The sequence below is a fragment of the Dryobates pubescens genome, chromosome Z, assembly GCF_014839835.1.
Source record: "Dryobates pubescens isolate bDryPub1 chromosome Z, bDryPub1.pri, whole genome shotgun sequence".
NCBI lineage: Eukaryota > Metazoa > Chordata > Aves > Piciformes > Picidae > Dryobates > Dryobates pubescens.
The window spans coordinates 29,445,367-29,463,927 of record NC_071657.1 but is presented as its reverse complement, the minus strand read 5'-3'; the positions used below and the strand labels follow the sequence as shown (position 1 = coordinate 29,463,927).

The window sequence follows — 18,561 nt, the reverse complement described above, 5'->3', positions numbered from 1 at the left end:
CAAATTCTGAACACGTACTCAGCAGGTGGTAGAATACTTCAGAAAGTGTATTTATCATGGCCTATCAGAGGTATGGCAAGAGTGGTTTTTCAGTTGTTTTAACCACTAATTTATTTCTACATCTACTCAAAATAATGGTGTTCTTTAAAGTATCACTGTGTCTGAGAAGCAGACTCAAATCCAGTTGTTTTAACTTCCCAGTTTCAGTTGGCCTTACACGACGTCATGTGCCCTGGGGACCCTTTTTTAGCATATACTGCAAGAGGCACCTGGAGGGCTACGACGCCTCCAGACACGCAACTAGAAAACTGATTTCCAACAGCGGAGGCTTTGTGCCAGCGCACAGCAGCAAGCCCGTTCGTGGCAGTCGACTCACCCCGCAGCCCTCTCGCACCCTTAGAACTGCGCTTCGCTCACGCGGACACCACTACAGGCCCCCGTTATCTGTGAGAAGTCCTGCGCCACGTCAGCAGCCCTCTCCGCGTCGGGAGAGGCGCTGGGGGGCCCGCCGGCCGCCAGCACCGTCAAGGTGGCCACCACAGGCTGTCGGCTCGCGGCCGCTCTGCCATGGCCCACCTGTTGGAGCCGCCACTGTCACATCACGGTCCCCACCGCTCCGCTCCTCGCTGGTGACGCCACATAGCGCTGACCCAATCAGAGGTGGCGGCGGGGCGAGGGGGGCAGGAGCCGCTGGCGGCTCGGGTCGAGTGGGCCGGAGGTGCATGGGGGGTGAAAGGGGGCGGTGTCCGGAAAGACGCGTCAGCCGCCGGAGTCGTCGTCGCGGAGTCCCTCCCCTCCGGCACTCCGATCCCCGCGGGGAGCGGCGCGAAGGGTATGAGGCGGTCCGCCTCGCACCTACCGTAGCGGCGCGGCCGCCTCCGCCATGAAGCGGAAGAGCTTGGCAGAGGTCCGGCGCCGCGCGGCCCCGGCGCCGCCGGATCTGAAGAGAACTCGGGGCGCGGCGTCGCGAGTGGCGGGCGGCGAGGCGGCCAGGCGGCAGGCGCCCCCAGCCGTCACGGAGATCTGCCTGAGGATCGCCGGTGAGGGGGGGCGTGCCTTGGGGGCAGGGGCGAACAAGGGTGGTGGCATGGAGGAAGGGTGGAAACACAAGTCGGGCCCGGGCTGCCGGCGGCGGGACGGGCTGGAGGGCGCTGGGGTGCGGGGATGTTACGTCCCGTCTTGGCCCATCTCCCCCCCCACCCCCACCCCCCAGGCGGCGGGAGGCACAGCTGCATAGAGTTAAAACTTGATTTCAGCACTGGGTGGCCGGCCTTCCCGGCGGGACCCACGGACAGCAGCCGCTTTTGCCGTCTGTGCGATCGGTTGGTTCATGCGTCTGCCGGGCGTTTCACGCAGCGAAGTCGTCGTTAAAAATGCGTCGCTAGTGCAACTCTTTCTCCGAAAGAAAAAAGGCTGCGTGATTTTTAATAACTCGGGCGGTACCAAGGAATCGCCTTGTACTGTCTATAGTAACGTAAATGGAAAATTTATTTGAATCAGCAGAACATGTTTAAGGGATGTGGGAGGAAGTAACACATTTTTCTGTATTGGGGATATACGTTCTCTCCTAACGTGTTTGCTGGCAGAAGGGGTAAGAGTTGCACCTCTCCTTGGTACATGGGTGTCCACGGCTTCTGCAGACAGGTTTACTCAGTGTCCTCCGTCCTTTCTATGGCCTTATGATTTGAGCTATACTTTATTTTGGCACCTGCCAAATAGAGAAGCCATTTGAAACCTACCTCTGTGAAGAAGCATTTTAGATCACAGCCGAAACACTTCTGGATTTAGGTTTGAATCTTCCAGCTAAAAGACGTCATAGAGTTTAGCTTACCTAAAGGCAAAAAAAATATTCTAAATGGAAAAAAAACCCCAAACAACACCAACCCCCACCCCCCTAACCCCCCAAAACTTTTTATCTCCTGCGCCAGAATCTGGGAATGGTAGAATTTACAACTTCTCTTAAAAAGTCAGGGAAAATACCCCACCTGCCACTTCTCTGTGAAGGATATGTGAAATTATCTGGAGACAGAGCAATCAAAAATGCAAAGAGCAAATCTGAAAAAAAGACGCTGGTCTTACCTGTGGCGGGAAACAGGGTTCTTAACTGGCGTGTCTCCAGATAACAATATGTTCTGAAAACTGTAAGATTTTGATCTTGAGAATTCAGTACAGTGATGCAGGAAGAATGTAAACTCTCAAAGCATACCCAATTCCTCTTTTTGAAAGGCTCTAATACTGTCAGGGAATGAAATCCTAAACACTTCAGCTTCAAATACAGCATTTTAGGCCTAATTCACTCAGGGAAACATGGTGTACTTGCATGCACTGCTGTAATACTACAGTAACTCCATATGTGTATTTTTCTATAACTGCAATCATTTGTATAGGAAATAATAGTGGTAGAATTTCAAGGTTAAATGTAGAAAGGTCTCATATGGCAGGTGATAACTTTTTGAATCAAAGTCATTTCACTACAGCTTAGCTCAGATCTCCAAATAGGTCTGTTTTGCTATTGTCACACAACAGTTGCTTGGGTCTGATAATGCACGTCTGGCATGAAAAGTCCCCTTAAATTACTGTCTTTTCTCCAAAGAAACTGTCATCCATTTAAATTATACAGTAAAGCACCTAGGCTTTTTCAGTGAGATTTCACCATATATAGCAGTACGCAGTACAACAAACTTGGTTAAATTCCAGTAAATTACTATATTTAATAATATTTCACTTTGTCTTGATCTTACTGCACACACCACCTCCTGTTTGCAAGCTTCTAGTAATGGAATAATTGTATACTAATTATTATTGTGCTGGTATGTCGTGCATATTTTTAAAACTAGAAACCTTAAAAAAAAGCCCACAGGCTTACCTTTTTACGTGGCTGGTTTAAAAGTTGCTTCAGATTTTGAACTGTCAATTCTGCCTTCTCATGATGCAAATTCGAGAAATGAATTAATAATCCTGGACTGGAGATAGATTAAGGCATAAGGCCTTATTCTTGCAAATGGACATACTGGTAAATATTTTAGTCTCTGGTAAATGTTTTAGCTCCTGTAAAGGCTGAGAGATCTGTGTTAGCTTGTCTGCTTACCAAAAACACTGACAAACTCATTAAGAATGTTACAGCCTACCCTCATTTTCATCTTGCTAAAAGACAGACTCAGAAAACAAGCCCCAATTGCTCTAAAGATTTACATGGTGTTTTTTTGTATGTATATGATGTTACATTCATAAACAGCAAATTTTTCAATCCATTATTCACATAAATCTTATACAGAAAATACTTGAGTAATTATTGTATTTATTTCCCAATGAATTGTATACATCAGCCATATGTCAGAATACTGTTTAATTAGAATCATCTCAATATTTTTGTTTCTTGTTAAGGCTAATTCAGGAAAGCTATTCTTCTAAAAACAATTGTTTTGGTCTGTTAAGCTGCATGGTTAGCCTTACCATTTTCTTTTTGTAAACTGATGTGTGAGGCTTAGTTCAGTTTACTGGAACTGAATACACGTCTTCTGTTTATTAGAAGCATATTCCCATGTATTTATAATCTCTGAAGTAATTTATATGCTATAAAGAAACTGTAGGAATTCTGTGTAAGATTCTTGAAAGCTGTTGATTTCCTTGACTGCTTTTCTTTGTGTGTGTTTCTTTCTAACCTCTTTTCAGTAGTTAGCGCTAAAATGAAGTAACTACAAGAACTATAATTGGAATGAAACTTTGAGTGATATGACACTGTGGGACACGTCTTGACATTTGTTCATCCTTTTGCTAAATGTGTATCTAGTTCTTTTACAATGAGGACCTAAGGTCTTAAAGGATGCTCTAGGCTATACTGTATATGCTTTTTTGTTTTGTTTTGTTTTGTTTTTTCGCTTTTTCCCCCCCTTCTCCTCTTTATGGAGAATTGTTTTACTTACACTGTCACTTGAAGATTTTAAGAAATAGCATTCATGTTATATTTTTATTAACAGGTGACTTTTGTTTATTTTTGTTTTAGCTTTGGTTTTGTTTGAGTTTTTTTGATTGTCTGTTGTTTTTTTCTAAACTGTGGAGTGGCCTTATTTTTCCAGTATTACTGGCTTGTCATTATAAACTTGGTTTATTATGTAGAAAAAATTTTGCAATGCTAAGAATACTTCTACTCAGTGTTACTAAGCTCTTCAACATTTTGACGATTGACAGCCTTTAATGGTGTTGTTGGTCAGTGACACGACCCTGTGAGGATTTTTTTTTTTTTTAATGAGTTGCTGTTTGATACAAAGTTCCTTTAGCACTTTACTGTGCTTTCATTTTGTTTTTTTCAGAGGCTGTTGGTCTAATTGCCAACTCTGTCGTCACTTAAATTCAAAATGTCATAGTGGAGTGAATTAATCTTTCCAAGGATACAATGACTAAACAGCAAATCTTGTACAATTTTGCTTTTTTGTCTTGCCATTGCAATTGAATTTGTCTTTTCTTTTTTTTCTCATGTGTCTTACGGATATTGTGGGGTCTTAAATCAAGCACAACAAAAGTACCATGTATCAATAGTAAATAACTCTGGTAACATTCCTGGTAATTCTAAACAGACTGTTGCCTTTTGTTGTACTGTCAGTCTTCTCTGAATTTCTCATCTAAGGCATCTGTTTAACAATAACAGTGTGGAATTTATCTTTTTATGAAGTAATATTTGCCAGTCATACACAGACTTGTCCTGCAGTGAGTGCCTGTTTGTTATTTAGCTATCTTTTGAATGACTGAAATTTCTTTCTCCAAGGTCTGTGTAGCAGACCCCAAGAAGCGTCAGGTTTATTCAGGATTGAGCATCAGGATATTGAGGGGAAGGAGATTATTTTGTTGTCTTTATATTCACATTAACAGGATAGTGAAGTGGTAGCTCTCAGTTTTCTGCACATCTGTTTCCACAGAACACTGGAATTCTGAAAACCAATCAAATTGTTTTTCCTCATGTATGTCCACTGCAATCAGATTTGTAACTGTTGCAGCTTGTGTAAAAGTGGTTGTGCTAGTTTTAATCTCACTAGATCATATACCAGCACTAGAAAGCTGTGGTAACAAAGCCCTCAATTAGGGGTCTGTGAGCCCAACTTTTTGTACATTGGATACTTAAATTAATTGCCTACAGTGATGTCCATGTTTCTGTATTTTAACTGTTTGCTTACATGAGGCTAACAAAATTAAGTGTATTTGATGTATATCCAACATACTGCAGTCATATCTCCTAATTCTGGTGCTGCCTGTAAGGCAGTGAGCCCTACTCTCCTTCTAAGGGATGATTAGAAAGGTCTGCTGTAGTTTGATAGTTTTAGCGTGACCTTTTATCAGAAACTTGCAGGAGTCTGGAAGTGCTTGAGCATAGTCCATGTAAATGAAATACTAGAATGCTAAAATAGGTGAAGGAAGCGTAAAATAAAGTAGAAGCCTTGCTCTTGCAGTCTGAACCTTTGTGGAGTCCTAGTGAAATCAGATCCTTAATCAATGAATTCTCCTTTCTCAGCATATGTACTCCTATTAAAACATTAACACACTCCTAATCCTTGGCTAAACAGAACTGGGAGTGCACTTGCAAAAAAAACCCCAAACAGGTGAAAACTCACTAGAGTAATGCAGCATTTGTCTGATACTGGACTCATAAGCTGGTAGAAAATTACATGAACTTGTGGGAAAGAACTTCTCTGTGTAGCTCATTTCTCCCTGTAGGAAACATGTTAAAAAGATGGAGCCTGCTGCTTATATAATAAGGCACAATTGTTAGCCATGTACAGGAATAAACAGCTTGTCAGGATATTGGCATTTGACACATAGTGCTCTTATTTTGAGATCTGTAAATTCGTTAAAATCAAGTTTCTTTTAGGTGTTCTAGGAATAACAACAATTAACACAATCCAGAGATACCAGTTCAGAATTGAATGCCAACAGCAATTCAAAAGGCCATGTACACACTGTTCACTCAGGATAAGCATTTGTAGTTTTTGTTGTACATTTTTGCAAAAGCTGCAGGAGATTTTCTGTAAAAATAGGAGCAAGTGGTTCTGTTACCCCAAATTCCGTTTATCAGCAAAATGCTGAATTATTTCGCGTCTTTGACTGTGCAAATACCTTTCTTCTAATTGTTGCCTTCCATTTGTATTTGAGGATTTTGAAGTGCTCTTTGTGTAGTGTTTTTATATTTTCAAAAGTGATCGGAAGTTTGTGTGAAGAATCTGGTGTGCAAGAATGTGGTGTGTCAGTCTGAACACCACAGCCATTCTGCCCAGACTTCCATGTGGATGTTCGTGTATGCAGAAAGGTCAGTCTATGTCAATAATTAGACTGAATCTAAAGGATAGATGCCATTGAGGGGAAAAATGACTGTATATTCCCACTATTAGCCCCCAGTGGGCTGGTTCAGTGAGCTAACTCAGCAGACTTTTCCCTGTAAGGAAACTAGTGGCAGTTAGCCATTAAATCAGTTAGAAGTGGTGTGAAATTATAGCTTGGGGCTGTCCTGTGACATGTTTAATCTAGCAATGCCAGTTTTAACACAATCCTTAGATACCATGTCCTCTCAGTTCTTCTTTCTACTTCCTGCTCTGCTCTCAGTCCTCCCACAAACACAGATTATCTCTCAGGGCAGCATAAAGTAAACCAGCAAAACTTTTTTTTTTTTTTTTTTTTTCAGTACTGTGCTAGAATCCCTGTTACAGTTTCTGATTCACAGAAATATCGACCTTGACACAGCACAAGGCAAAATACAGTGGTGGGAACTAATGCCAGGGCAGTTGTGGGAAGATGGGCCTCCCTCCACCCTCAAGCATTTTCACAGGAGTGCTTTCTGTGAAGCAGTTTTCCTCACAGCACAGTTGGGATATCAGTGCACTTACTTCTCCAAACATATTTCCCTTTGTGGGCCAGTTTAGTTACCTAAAAACGTACAGCACTACTTTTTCAGGAGATGCTTTTGTAAGTTCTGCAAGGCACAGGAGTTCTGAACAAGTAGTGCACTTCCCAGATGGTACCTCAGTTGCTGTGCCTGTATGATAGGATTGTTAGAAGTTAAATAAGCATGTCTGATCCCTTGCTTCTCTTGAGAGAGTGAGGAAGTAAGTGCCTGGCTGGTTCAGGAGTCGGTTGCACTTGACCTGTAAACATTTAGGCCAACTGTTCACATTAGGCTTGCTGTTTTACTGAAATGTTCATGTAGCAAATACAGAGATTTTGGTGGTGGTGTTGGCTTCCAGCCCCTGAGGTACTGCTGTACATAGGTAACCATTGAGCATGAGAGTTGAAATACAGACATGGAGACTCTTTTTGTAGCATACTTTACCACGTATTTTCAAGGTGCAAATAATGATATCTGAGTGCTAGTCATGGAGGATTTTGTTTTGAAGCATAATGTGATTTGTTCCCCGCCCCCACCCTGTGCTGGAAAATGTGATACAGTTTATCAGAAGTTGTCCTTTGAATTTGATATTTAAGTAATACATTGTTCTGTTCCAGGCAGCTAGTTTGCAAAAAATAAGGATATATTCTTAGAGGTTTGAATTTTAATCCATGTATTTCATAATCATATTTTTTTCAGCAGGAGAAAGGGAAGTATTGCTCTGGTGTTGCAAGGCCTCAATTTTTATTGACCAATTACTACAAGCACAGCAATTTACAGCAGCAGAGCAGCCAGTGTTTAAAGTTCACTGTGACTACAGTTCTCTGGCCATAAAAATAATTTATATCTATGTGAATACTGCTGGTGTTTTTTACCTCAGCTTAACAAAGGAAGCCAGGGTGAGCATAAGGTTCCGCCTGCCTGCCCAGTTTTGAAGGGGCAGCCGAAATGGGGATGTGAATCATAGAATATTAGAATTGTTTTGGTTGGAAAAGACCTCAAAGGACACTGAATCAAACCTTCAACCTAACAACTGTGGCTGTGGAACCATGCCCTAAAGTCCCATGTCTACATGTTTTTTGGACACCTCAAGAGATGGTGACTCAACCATCTCCTTGGGCAGCCTATTCCAATGTCTGACCACTCTTTTTAGTAAGGAATTTTTTTCCTAATGTCCTACCTAAATCTCCCCTGGTTCATAGAGTCACAGAATCATAGAATGGTCCAGGCCAGAAGGCCCCTTCTAGCGCAGACCATTCTATGATTCTATGACTCTATGTACCAGGGGAGATTTTAGATAGGACAATATGAGGACTTTTTCTATCACTTGTTACAAGGGAGAAGAAACCAACCCCCACCACTCTACAGCCTGCTTTCAGGTAATTTTAGAGGGCAATGAGGGCTCCCTTCACCTTCCTCTTCTCCAGACTAAACAGTCCCAGTTTCCTCAGCCACTTCTCATGTAACCCACTCTCCAGACCACCAGCTTTCTTACCCTTCTCTGGACATGCTTCAGCAACTCAAGGTGCTTACTGTAGTGATGGGCCCAAAACCGAACACAGTATTCAAGATGCACCATCACCAGCACTGAGTACAGGGGCTCACCTCCCTCATCCTGCTGGCCACAGTATTCCTCATACAGTCCAGGATGCTGATGGTCCTGACCATGCTGCTGCATTCATCTGGCTGTCAACCAGTCTTTTGTGCTGGACAGCTTTCTGGCTGCTGTCCGTCAAGCCTGTAGCATTGCATGGGTTTGTTGTGACCCAGGTGCAGGACCCAGAACTTGGACTTCTTGAATCTCATCCAATTGACCTCAGCCCATCAATCCAGCCTGTCCAGATCCCACTGCAGAGCCTCTCTACCTTCAAGCAGGTCACCACTCCCACATAATTTAATATTGTGTGCAAACTTACGGAGAGTGCACTGAATTCCCTCATCCAAGTAACTGATAAAGATGTCGAACAGGACTGGCCCCAGTACTGAACCCTGGGGAACACTCTAGTGACCAGCAGCTGACTGGATGTAATTCTGTTCACCACCACTCTGGATCCTGCCATCCCGCCACATATTACCCAGTGAAGCAAACACCCATCCAAGCCATGTGCCATCAGTTTCTCCAGGAGGATGCTGTAGGGATGGTGGTGGCCCTGCAGCCCATGGCTGCCACCTTGTCCCCTCACATGTTGGTTATCATATAGGCTGTAACTGCATGCCACTACTGTTGAGATCATGTTTCACAGAGCCATGGGAAGTGACTGTGTTTCGCCATGAGTATGTTTTGTTATTTGATGTAGGTGCTTTGAGGTGCTGAGCGATTTGTGGCTTAGTTGTGTTTGTGTGTGTTGGCATTTGGAGTGCAGCAAGTGGGGGCTCTTGCCAAAAAGAGATGAGTCTCTAATGCATGCGTGGGTGCAAGCTGAGTTCTCACTGTACAGCAAAGTCCTCAAACAGTTGGCTTTCCTGGGAACACTTTGTTTGGGGAAAAACACTGAAGAGCAGTGGAGTATGAGAACACTGCTGAGCAAAAAGCCTGAATCTTTGTGTGCATTGTTGCTTAAAACCCAAGAAATAATAATATATACTTCAGTAATACTGAAAAGAAGATTTGGTTCATTTAAAAATATTTGAAGTTGTTATATTGACATGTAATACCTCAGACTTTCAGCCGAATATTCTAATGTTTACAAAAGCTTTACATTTTCTTGCATTTCAGATCGCCTTTATTTTGCAATTCTCTGCCAAAAACCAAAGAGTGGAGCTGCAGATACCCATTATTTCTGCATAGATGATGAACTTGTGTATGAGAAGTAAGTTGAGAATTATTTTCTCCTGTTTTTTACAGAAAAAAAAATAATAGAACAATAGCAGTGAGGAACACATTTCATTGACTTTTCCCTTTAAATGTAGCTGAAGGAAACATACCATTCCCATTATAGAAATAATTACATGAGTTTGGTCCTCTCCGATTTATCTGACATGATGATTTATAAGACTTGGCACACTTACTTGGCTTCCCATCCGGTTTTCCTAAAAAATCTTCTAAAGGAGAAGTCTTCATTATACCCATTCTTGCTAGAAGACACAGGAATATGATGCAACAATACATATTCAGAAGTGCACACCGAGTGCTGTGAGCTGAAGAGGATGCTTTTGATTGTTCTAGTATTGAGTGGAATGTCTGAACTTCTGAGAATAAGAGAAAAAAATGGCAAAACCAATTCCAGCCTTTATGGGCTGACAATGGATACATTATTTCCCCTGTAGTGAACAGTGTATGCCTTTCTATGTGAAAGAACTACTAAATCTTTATTCTTTTATGTTCATTTTCTCTAGCAATATTAATTGCCCTGTTTTGAAGTAAAGCTTTTGGATTGCTTTTGAAATAGAGTTTCTTAAGTGGTGTCACGGAGTGATAGAATAACAAGAAATTTTCAAACTTTGAGTGTTTTAGTTTGGTTTTGAGTGGTAGTGTGTGAAACCTAAAAAATTTTAGGCTGTGTTTAAAGATGACGATGGTATTTCCTCCACCAAAACCAATATGGATGTAAAAAGCCATTTTTGTTTTTAAAATAATGAACATATATCACATGTATATTATTACTGTTTGCTTTGTGCTGCTGACATAAAAGAAATATTTAAAGGCGTTTACAGAGGTCATACACAATTTTTCCCTTTTCTCCTACCAGCTTCTATGCAGACTTTGGACCACTCAATCTGGCCATGGTCTACAGATACTGCTGCAAACTAAATAAGAAATTAAAGGTAAAACTTAAGGGGTTTTGTATTCAATATTCCTGACTTTTTAAAGTACATACTCAAATAGACTAAAAGGGTGGGTTTTTTGTTCACGTGCTGGGTTCACAATCCAGCTAAGTTTTGAATATAAATGCTACATTTTATCAAGGTGAATTTAGGGAGGAGAAGGATTAAGAGGGAAGACCAGTTTAAAGATCCAGAAAATGCACCACTGTGGCAGTAATTAATGTTAAGCTCCTAAAGATCAGTTGCTAAATGGATACAGACTTCTTTAAATGAAAAGTTCCCCTCCTGGAATTCAGTCCTTGGCAGCCTGCCAGTATTGAGTGAGCTTGAGTGTGCAGTGCAACACATTTTTATGTGAGCTTCTCTTCTGATCCTGACATCTTTTTGGTGAGAAACAACATTCAATTTTTCATCGTGTTTATGGCATCATCACAAAGCAGACTGCCATGCTCCAAGATTGAGTTCTCTGAAAAGTGCTTTTTTGGGATTGTGCTCTTGAAAGAGTGTAGTCCCTTTAAAGTAGAGAGTTTCAATATTAATTAATATGAGTGACTTCAAGTTAGTTGACCTCTAACAGATGTTGGAGTATAAAACCTGTTAGATAAAAAAGCTTGTGAGCATTAATATGAATCACATTTGCCTCTTCAAAACTGCTTAGATCTTTAAACTGCCACTGAACTGGGAGATATGTAGAACATTACTGTTTAACAGAGTTGGCTGAGGTTTTTTGGCTTGGTTAGTTTGTTTTGGATGTGGGGTTTTATATTATTTTTATTTTATTCTTTGATGTCTGTCATTGGTATTAGCTGGCATAATTCAGACATGCTTTGTCCCTATGGCACTAAGAACCAGTTTACTGGAGACATGATTCTTCCGATTTTGGTTTACAAGATGCTTTGAAGCCACAGAAGTCTGTATCCTAATCTTTTTGAATATCTTGGGTTTAATATGGGAAAGGCATGTTAGGATTGCTAGTGATCTGGGGTTTGTCTTGAGTGTACTGAATAGTATCTGCACAAGAAACATTGGCATTTAAATACTAGCATTTTATGATAGCTTTAGCAGATGATCAAAGCACGTATTTCAAGTACATCAAAATTTGTTTCAAGGGATAGTAAGGGGATAATTTTTGCTGGCACCACAAATGTTAGTGTCCTTTCTATTGGTAATACCATTTCACCCATCATCTTATCAAAGATAACTGGAGAAACTGTATGCAAAGCTGACGTGAAATTTAGAGAAGTTATTTATGATAAAATACAGAAATACTTTCAAAATATTTTAGTCTAAGTATATATTTCTCAGTGGTTCTGATCCTTAAAACCAACTACCTGTTGGCTTACCTAGAGTCAGCTTTTCATTAAGATTAAAAGGAGTCGAAGTACCATTTCCAAAACTATTGCAACTTTAACGTGCCTGTGATGTTTCTAAGAATACCATTTCATATTTACTTTTCATAAGTACCTACGTGTTACATAGCAATCAGAAACACTAAATGCATTTAAGGAGAAAAAATAAAGATTGCTGGAATTTGTGTCAAAAATTATTTAGGCTGGATACTGAGAAAAATACTGGAAAAATACAGGTAGGGATGCAATGGAGTCTTATGGAGCTTTTCAGTGACTAGACTACAGTATACTTATCCTCTGAGTACAGGTGGCTGAAAGCAGATGAACAGATCCTTGAACTCCTCTACTTTTGTAAAAGAAGACATTAAAAATCTAAAATGCAAATTCATAATCTTATTCATTTCTTGATACAGTCATTTTCATTGATAAGGAAGAAAATAGTTCATTATACTGGCTTTGATCAGAAAAAGCAAGCAAATGCTGCATTCCTCATAGGCTCCTATACAGTAAGTATTTAAATGTTTGTATTATATCAGCTTGTTAAATAAGCTCTTTTTTCCCATATTCAATTTTTAAAATAGTAAGATAAAACCAATTCTTTTCTCTGGAACAATCTTTTTACTAATGCATTTTATAGTAAGGTACCACATACTAAGTTTCTGAAGTCTAGCAGATACGTAAATGAAGTTGTATGGTTCTGGTTTATTTTGTCTCTACTGCAGTCTCTACAAAGAAATAAAAGCAGCACTGGAAAAAAAATCTTCATTAATACATTTGTTTTGAAAAAATGACTGCTTATTTATGGTGTTTCTGTCCTCCACCCACACATACTCTCTTTTTTCATTTTTAAACTAGAGAAGCTGTATCTTGCACAAAGCACAGTATATAGTTTCCCATTGCATATGCATTTAAATACACCTTTTCTTCTCCAGCTGCTTCTTTTCAAGTGTAAGGTCATCTCTTAACCTAGGAGGATTTAGATCATGTGGTAGGCTTAGGGTGGGCATAAAGCCTGGGAGTACACAAGGTGGCTGGAAATCTGCTGAGCTAGATTTGTGACTGCAGAGGGGAGAAGGACCAGCTTTACATCACAGCTGTGTATGTTTGGTATCCAGAAATGTCGTCAAGGAATAGAATGCTGAATGCTTCAGAATGAAAGACGTGATGTACCTTATTCATGTTCTGCTTTAACTTGTAACACACCTTGATTGTAACCATGTCTCTTGTTTACTGAGTAATAAAATGAAGTGAGAACCTATGTGGTTTTGATGTTGGAGATCTGAGGGATCAAAGTTTATGTAGCCTTAGGTCATTCCTGTTTATTAGCTGCAAGGTTATGCAGTACTGGCTGTGATGCTGGAGGTGTCTTTACTGCCTTTCTGCATCATGCCAGAGGTCCATTTCCTGCTTCTTAGGGTTTCTCTGTTGTCTGTTTTCTACAGTACTCATTACAAATTAAGAACTAGATTTCAAAAGGTGCCTCTCATAGTATTTAAAACGCAGGTGGCATAGGAATGTTGCTATAGGCCTTTGCATTCTTTGACCACATGGAAACTGATAAGTTACTAAATTTGTTTGCAGTTCAGGCATTATGTTGACAGAACAATTTCAGATTTTAGGAAAACTACATTTTTCCTAGTGCTGTGATCATACTGGAGCCTCTGGCAGCAAGAGGGGGCTGGCTTCAGTTATCAGTCATTATTTTGAAGGAAGTGGGTTTTGCTTTTCCTTAATATATGCATAGTAATACTGTGCAGGACAGCAGCTGACATTTAAAGCAGAATCCACTATATGGAAAATTGCCTAATGACAAAATAATACGGTGTGAAAATACTGTGGTTGGCTGCGTGAAACTGTACAAGAAACCTAACACATACCTTGTTTTTGTTATCTAGTAGTCCTGCCGCGTTGCAATTGCAACATGCAGTTGAAGGGGAATGCTTTGACAGATTTGAGTAAAGCTGCAAGATTAATATGTGTGAATGGTGACAGTCCAAAGCATATTAATCAAGAATGGAGTCTGTTGAACTGGGCATTTTTCAGAGTCACAGTGAAGGCGGTGGGTGTTGCAGAGTACAGAAAGGATGCTACCACAGATCTGTCTGTCATGGAATGTAGGAGGGCTAGTTGCAGACAGCTGGCATATGTCAGGAAGAGGCTAGTGAAAACCATCTGTAATTTTGAGAGTTCAGACACTTGTACTTAGGTTATTATTGCATTGTTCAGTTTGGATATGGCAGAAGTTTCCCTTAAAGATCCATGGCAAGGTGAAGCACTGTGAGTATCAGTCCCCACCAGAATGAAAGTATGTCCATCTTGCATAATTGCAAGTCCTAGATGGTGAGATAGCTCTAGCTAGTTGCTGATTTTCTTTCAGGTGCAACTGACTTTGATTTGGTACTGCTTTTTCTGTAAAATAGAGTCCTTCTATAAAGTAGGTTTCTTCCCAGGGTAGTGTGGGAGGGATTCCAGTGAAGGGGGATCACAGAAGAGAGACTGTGGCCCTAAGGATTACTGTTTCTTCCCCTAACACCCTCTGATGAATTTTCATGAAGAGGTAGGCTGAAATGTTCAAACATGTATATTCCACATTTCTGCTTTCTGCAGGGAGAACAGAATTGTTCTCTGTGGAGCTCTATTGTTCTCTATAGGATCTGTTCAGAATGCACAGTAAGTACATGTCTGCATTTCCCAACTGAAAGGAAATTTAGGCCTTCTTTATTTCAAATATATTTGAAGACTTAAGCATCCACCTACTTCTTCAACAATCCATACAGCTATTGGTGAAACCTCTAAGAAATTTTAATTGTAATTTTAATTAGTCAAACATGTCCTGTCAGCAATATTCTTCACTGCTTGAACTTGGTATCATTTAATTCCTGATCCCTTGTAGTGTAAGTGGTGGATTGCCATTGTGTTTTGTTTTCTGTGAATGTGTTCTTGTTTGATTGGGGATTTTTAGCTTCATTGTGGGTTCCCATCTCAACAGCTTACCTTAGGTTGAGGAACTGTGTGTCAGTGCATCAGATTGGAAGCGTTAAGGTCGGAAGGCCAAGGAAGTAGAAAAGGAAAGAAACCTTTACAGGGTTAGACATGAAAATGATGCTTGTGCTTGTTTGCATGTGTTTTAAGGCCTTTGATAACTTAAGCATAGTTTTAGGTGCAAAGTGTTCTGTAGATGCAGGTGCTGTAACTTTCTAGTTTGGAATAAGAGACTTCAGAAATAGCACACACAGGGTAAGCACATATGATATGTAGTTTTGTTCTTTTCCTAAGCACAGTCATATTTTAACTGTAAAATTATAATGAACTATAGAACTTGGTTTTCTCTGGAACTTGTGTGTTCTCATAAACATTCGGTATTACGATGAGAATAGCTGCCAAGCCTATCATTTTAAGGAGCTATTGACCTTCAGTTTGTCTTAAACAGAATAATATTTAACATCTCCTTAAAGGAACTGGGATATATTAGCATGGTTTATCATTCAACATCTTTTGTTTAAATATATATGTGTGTTTGTATATATATAATCTTGTGTGGGGATATGCTCATTTAAATGACTAAGGCAGTTGTGCAAGTTGTAAGTGGGGTGAAGTGTAAGAGCAGCTCTAAGTGTTCTGGTTTACAAGCAATCTATTCCCTGTCTTTTCTTCAGAGCTGATGTGTTTTAATGTTTCCCCCCTGCCCTTCATCTAACTTGCCTTTCTTTCCTCTTCAGTGGAGATAGTTTCTGAACTCTCAAGGTTACATACTTCTTTCTTCCCCATCCTTCATCTGCTGCTTCTTTCCAGGTGTACTTTGATGTGACAGCACAGCCTAACTCAAGCTATAGGGCTCCTCAGTATAAGACGGCCTTAAAAGTGAAGAACAAAGTTTTCAAATACATTGTTATATATATAGTTTTAGGATAAAATAGGATGTTTTAAGAGAAAATCTTAACAATTTAGATCTTAATCTCTTTATTGTTCATCTTTCATCTATTTAAATTCTGTATTTTGTTTCACTTTTACAGATTATTTATTGGATAATGGGAATAATAATAATATTCTGTGTACTTTAGAATAAATTTGGCACATTCACCCATACAAAGGGCAGCCAGAACTTGGTGTGTTGGGATTGAGTGTATATACTTTATTTGGGTGGAAGGGATGAGGGGAAAAAAGGGAGGGGGGGGGAAACCCCTTTGTTCTTCACATTTTAAAGAAAAATTGCTTTTCCTTGGAAGCTATCTGCACTGTTCAGGCTTTACCACTCTACCAAAGCAGCAGTGATCTTCTGAGTTGATCTCTACAGTGGCTTCTCTTGATTTTCACCAGGATTTGGCTGTGGGTGAGGAAAGTCTTCTTCCATCATTTCTCATTCTGTGTTAAGAAATGTACCCTCTGTGCCCTGTTCACCTAATTCCCAAGCTCCCCCCCTCTCCCCTTGGCTGCATTAACTTAGTAACAGTGTTTTTTTTCTCAGGCCTGGCACTAATTATGTACTTGGAGGGTGACCCTCCGAGGGTACCGCCCCATGAACTGCTGTAATTCAGGTCACCTTCTCCAGGACTCATCTCTGTACTTTGTCTATTTTCTCATCTTCTTTCTTCAGGGTAAGCAGTGTTTCCTTCATCTGTTCTGATCCATAGTACTACTGGGGTTTTTTGCCTTTCAGTTTGTTAGTATCCTTCCTAGCTGTGGGCCTAATGCGGGGTAGAAGATGGAGGTTGCAAAAGCAATTACTACTTACCTATATGATGTTGAACTGCTCTGTTCCTACCATGGCATGTGTACAATTATCTCTGGATAAGCCATGGGAAAGCAAGCAAACCTGTTCAGTGGTCCAGACTGAGTGGTGGTAAATGGGTAACTGCAGCAAGCACTCAAATTACGGATGCTTAAACTGTATTTACTATCAGCCACATTTTAGTGAGAGGTGCTTGTGCTTGACAAACGAGTAGCTGAGACAAGATAAATGAAGTATTAGCCTTTCATTCAAGTAAAAGTTGCCTGGAGTCTTTCTGGCCTTCTCTGTGTTTGTATCCTTTAGAAGCTACCTTCTCTAAATTGTATTTTGGAAATGAGGATTAGTCTTCATGACAGCAGCTTTTTCTGCCGTTTGTACTAGGTTTCCTCATGACTTTCTTACCAGACTTCTTGTCTCTGGGACAAGAAGGGTTGCTCTTTGGAGGTCCATCACTGTAGTGCTAGTTTGCTTTCATAGCTGTCCTGAAGTATTGCTGTGCCCAGCCTGGTCAGTTTACAGCTAATAAGGTTTTCTATACCCCTTCTCTGCTGCTTAAAAGATATTTGAAGACTTCTTGCTTTTGTTTATGACGAACAAAGAGAGTTGCCAGAGACAGGCAATTATTTTCTCTTTGTAACTTTTATCCACTTAATAATCCACGCTAATCCACTGTGATTCTACTAATGAAGGGACACTGGCTACACGTGCATGTCTTCAGTACACCATGAATCCATACAGGAAGCTTTTTATTCTAATACAATTCTATTTTAATTTTGCTGCATTAACCTTTTCTTCCAAGGAATGTTTCTAAGAAATTCAGTGTATTAACTGACCAGTATATCCAGTGGAGCTTTTAGTTAACTAAAATATTGAACACTTTAAATACTAAAATTAGCCATGGTGTGATCTTGTGTTTGAGTAGGTATTTGTATATTTCAGAATGATTGGGTTGTGATTATTACAGTAGTTCAGGCTATTTTGGGTGAATGGCAGTGGAACGTAGTTGCATCACCTGAAATTTGCTTATAAACAGTTTAAAATAGTCTCATCTTCTTTTAAGTCAGTGTGATTGCTAAAATGTGTGATTTAGCTAACAACTTCAAGTAGATAGAGTTGCAGTTAGGGTGGGCAGGTGAACAAAATTGATGACACTACGCACATCACAGATTTGAATTTAAGGTGGCATATACAGACTTGAGTTGATACAGTTTCTAGCAGTACAGCATGTTTAAATGTCCTATGTAGTTTTCCTGAAAAAGCAACAAGTTATGTCATAGATGATTATTATAAATAATGTTTCGTCTTACATTACTGCTATACTTGCCATTCTCATGTATTGAAAATTGAGATGCCTTTTTTTAACCAAAGATGCTTTTCCTTTTCTGCCAGGAATACTTTTCATCCTATTGTGAATACTGTTTTCATGACTTTAGTGCTAATCTGAGAAACCATTGTTTAATAAATAGGGCTGGTTTGAAAACACTAATTTGAATCAGGCAGTATGGTGGCTTGCTAAAAGAAGTCTCATGCTATGGTTGATTTTAAATGCTCAGAATGAGAGGGTTGCCTAGTCCTGCAAGCCCTTCTGTTTTGTTCAGTGAACATTACAACATCTGTTTGACTACAGAGCAATGTTGGCAGTGCTTGAGTGCACCTTTCCCTGTACTCAACACTTGGATGGTTCTTGGCCATTCACAGATCTGCCTGCAGTCCCTCAATTAGAAACCGATGTCCTAAATGAAAAGGATGATTAGAGCAATGCCGATAGTTCAACTGCTAATCACAAATTTTTCTGGCTGTATTTTTCAGTTCAGTAGGCTGGGTTTTTTTGTGTGCATAAAGAAAGCAAA

General features: G+C 40.1%; 1 protein-coding gene across 2 annotated transcripts in view; it reads left to right on the top strand.

The window, feature by feature from the left end:
• The first annotated feature begins 827 nt into the window (after positions 1 to 827).
• CDC14B (cell division cycle 14B) overlaps positions 828 to 18,561 on the top strand; it is a 41,500-nt gene continuing 23,766 nt past the window's right edge. Inside the window, exons 1-5 of one of the 2 annotated variants that reach the window (XM_054178735.1) lie at positions 828 to 1,040; positions 9,585 to 9,678; positions 10,558 to 10,633; positions 12,396 to 12,488; positions 14,590 to 14,652. In XM_054178735.1, coding sequence (XP_054034710.1) covers positions 884 to 1,040; positions 9,585 to 9,678; positions 10,558 to 10,633; positions 12,396 to 12,488; positions 14,590 to 14,652 — 483 coding nt within the window. In that variant the 5' untranslated portion in view covers positions 828 to 883. The remainder of the gene's footprint in view (positions 1,041 to 9,584; positions 9,679 to 10,557; positions 10,634 to 12,395; positions 12,489 to 14,589; positions 14,653 to 18,561) is intronic. The other variant, XM_054178736.1, reaches the window with a different exon arrangement.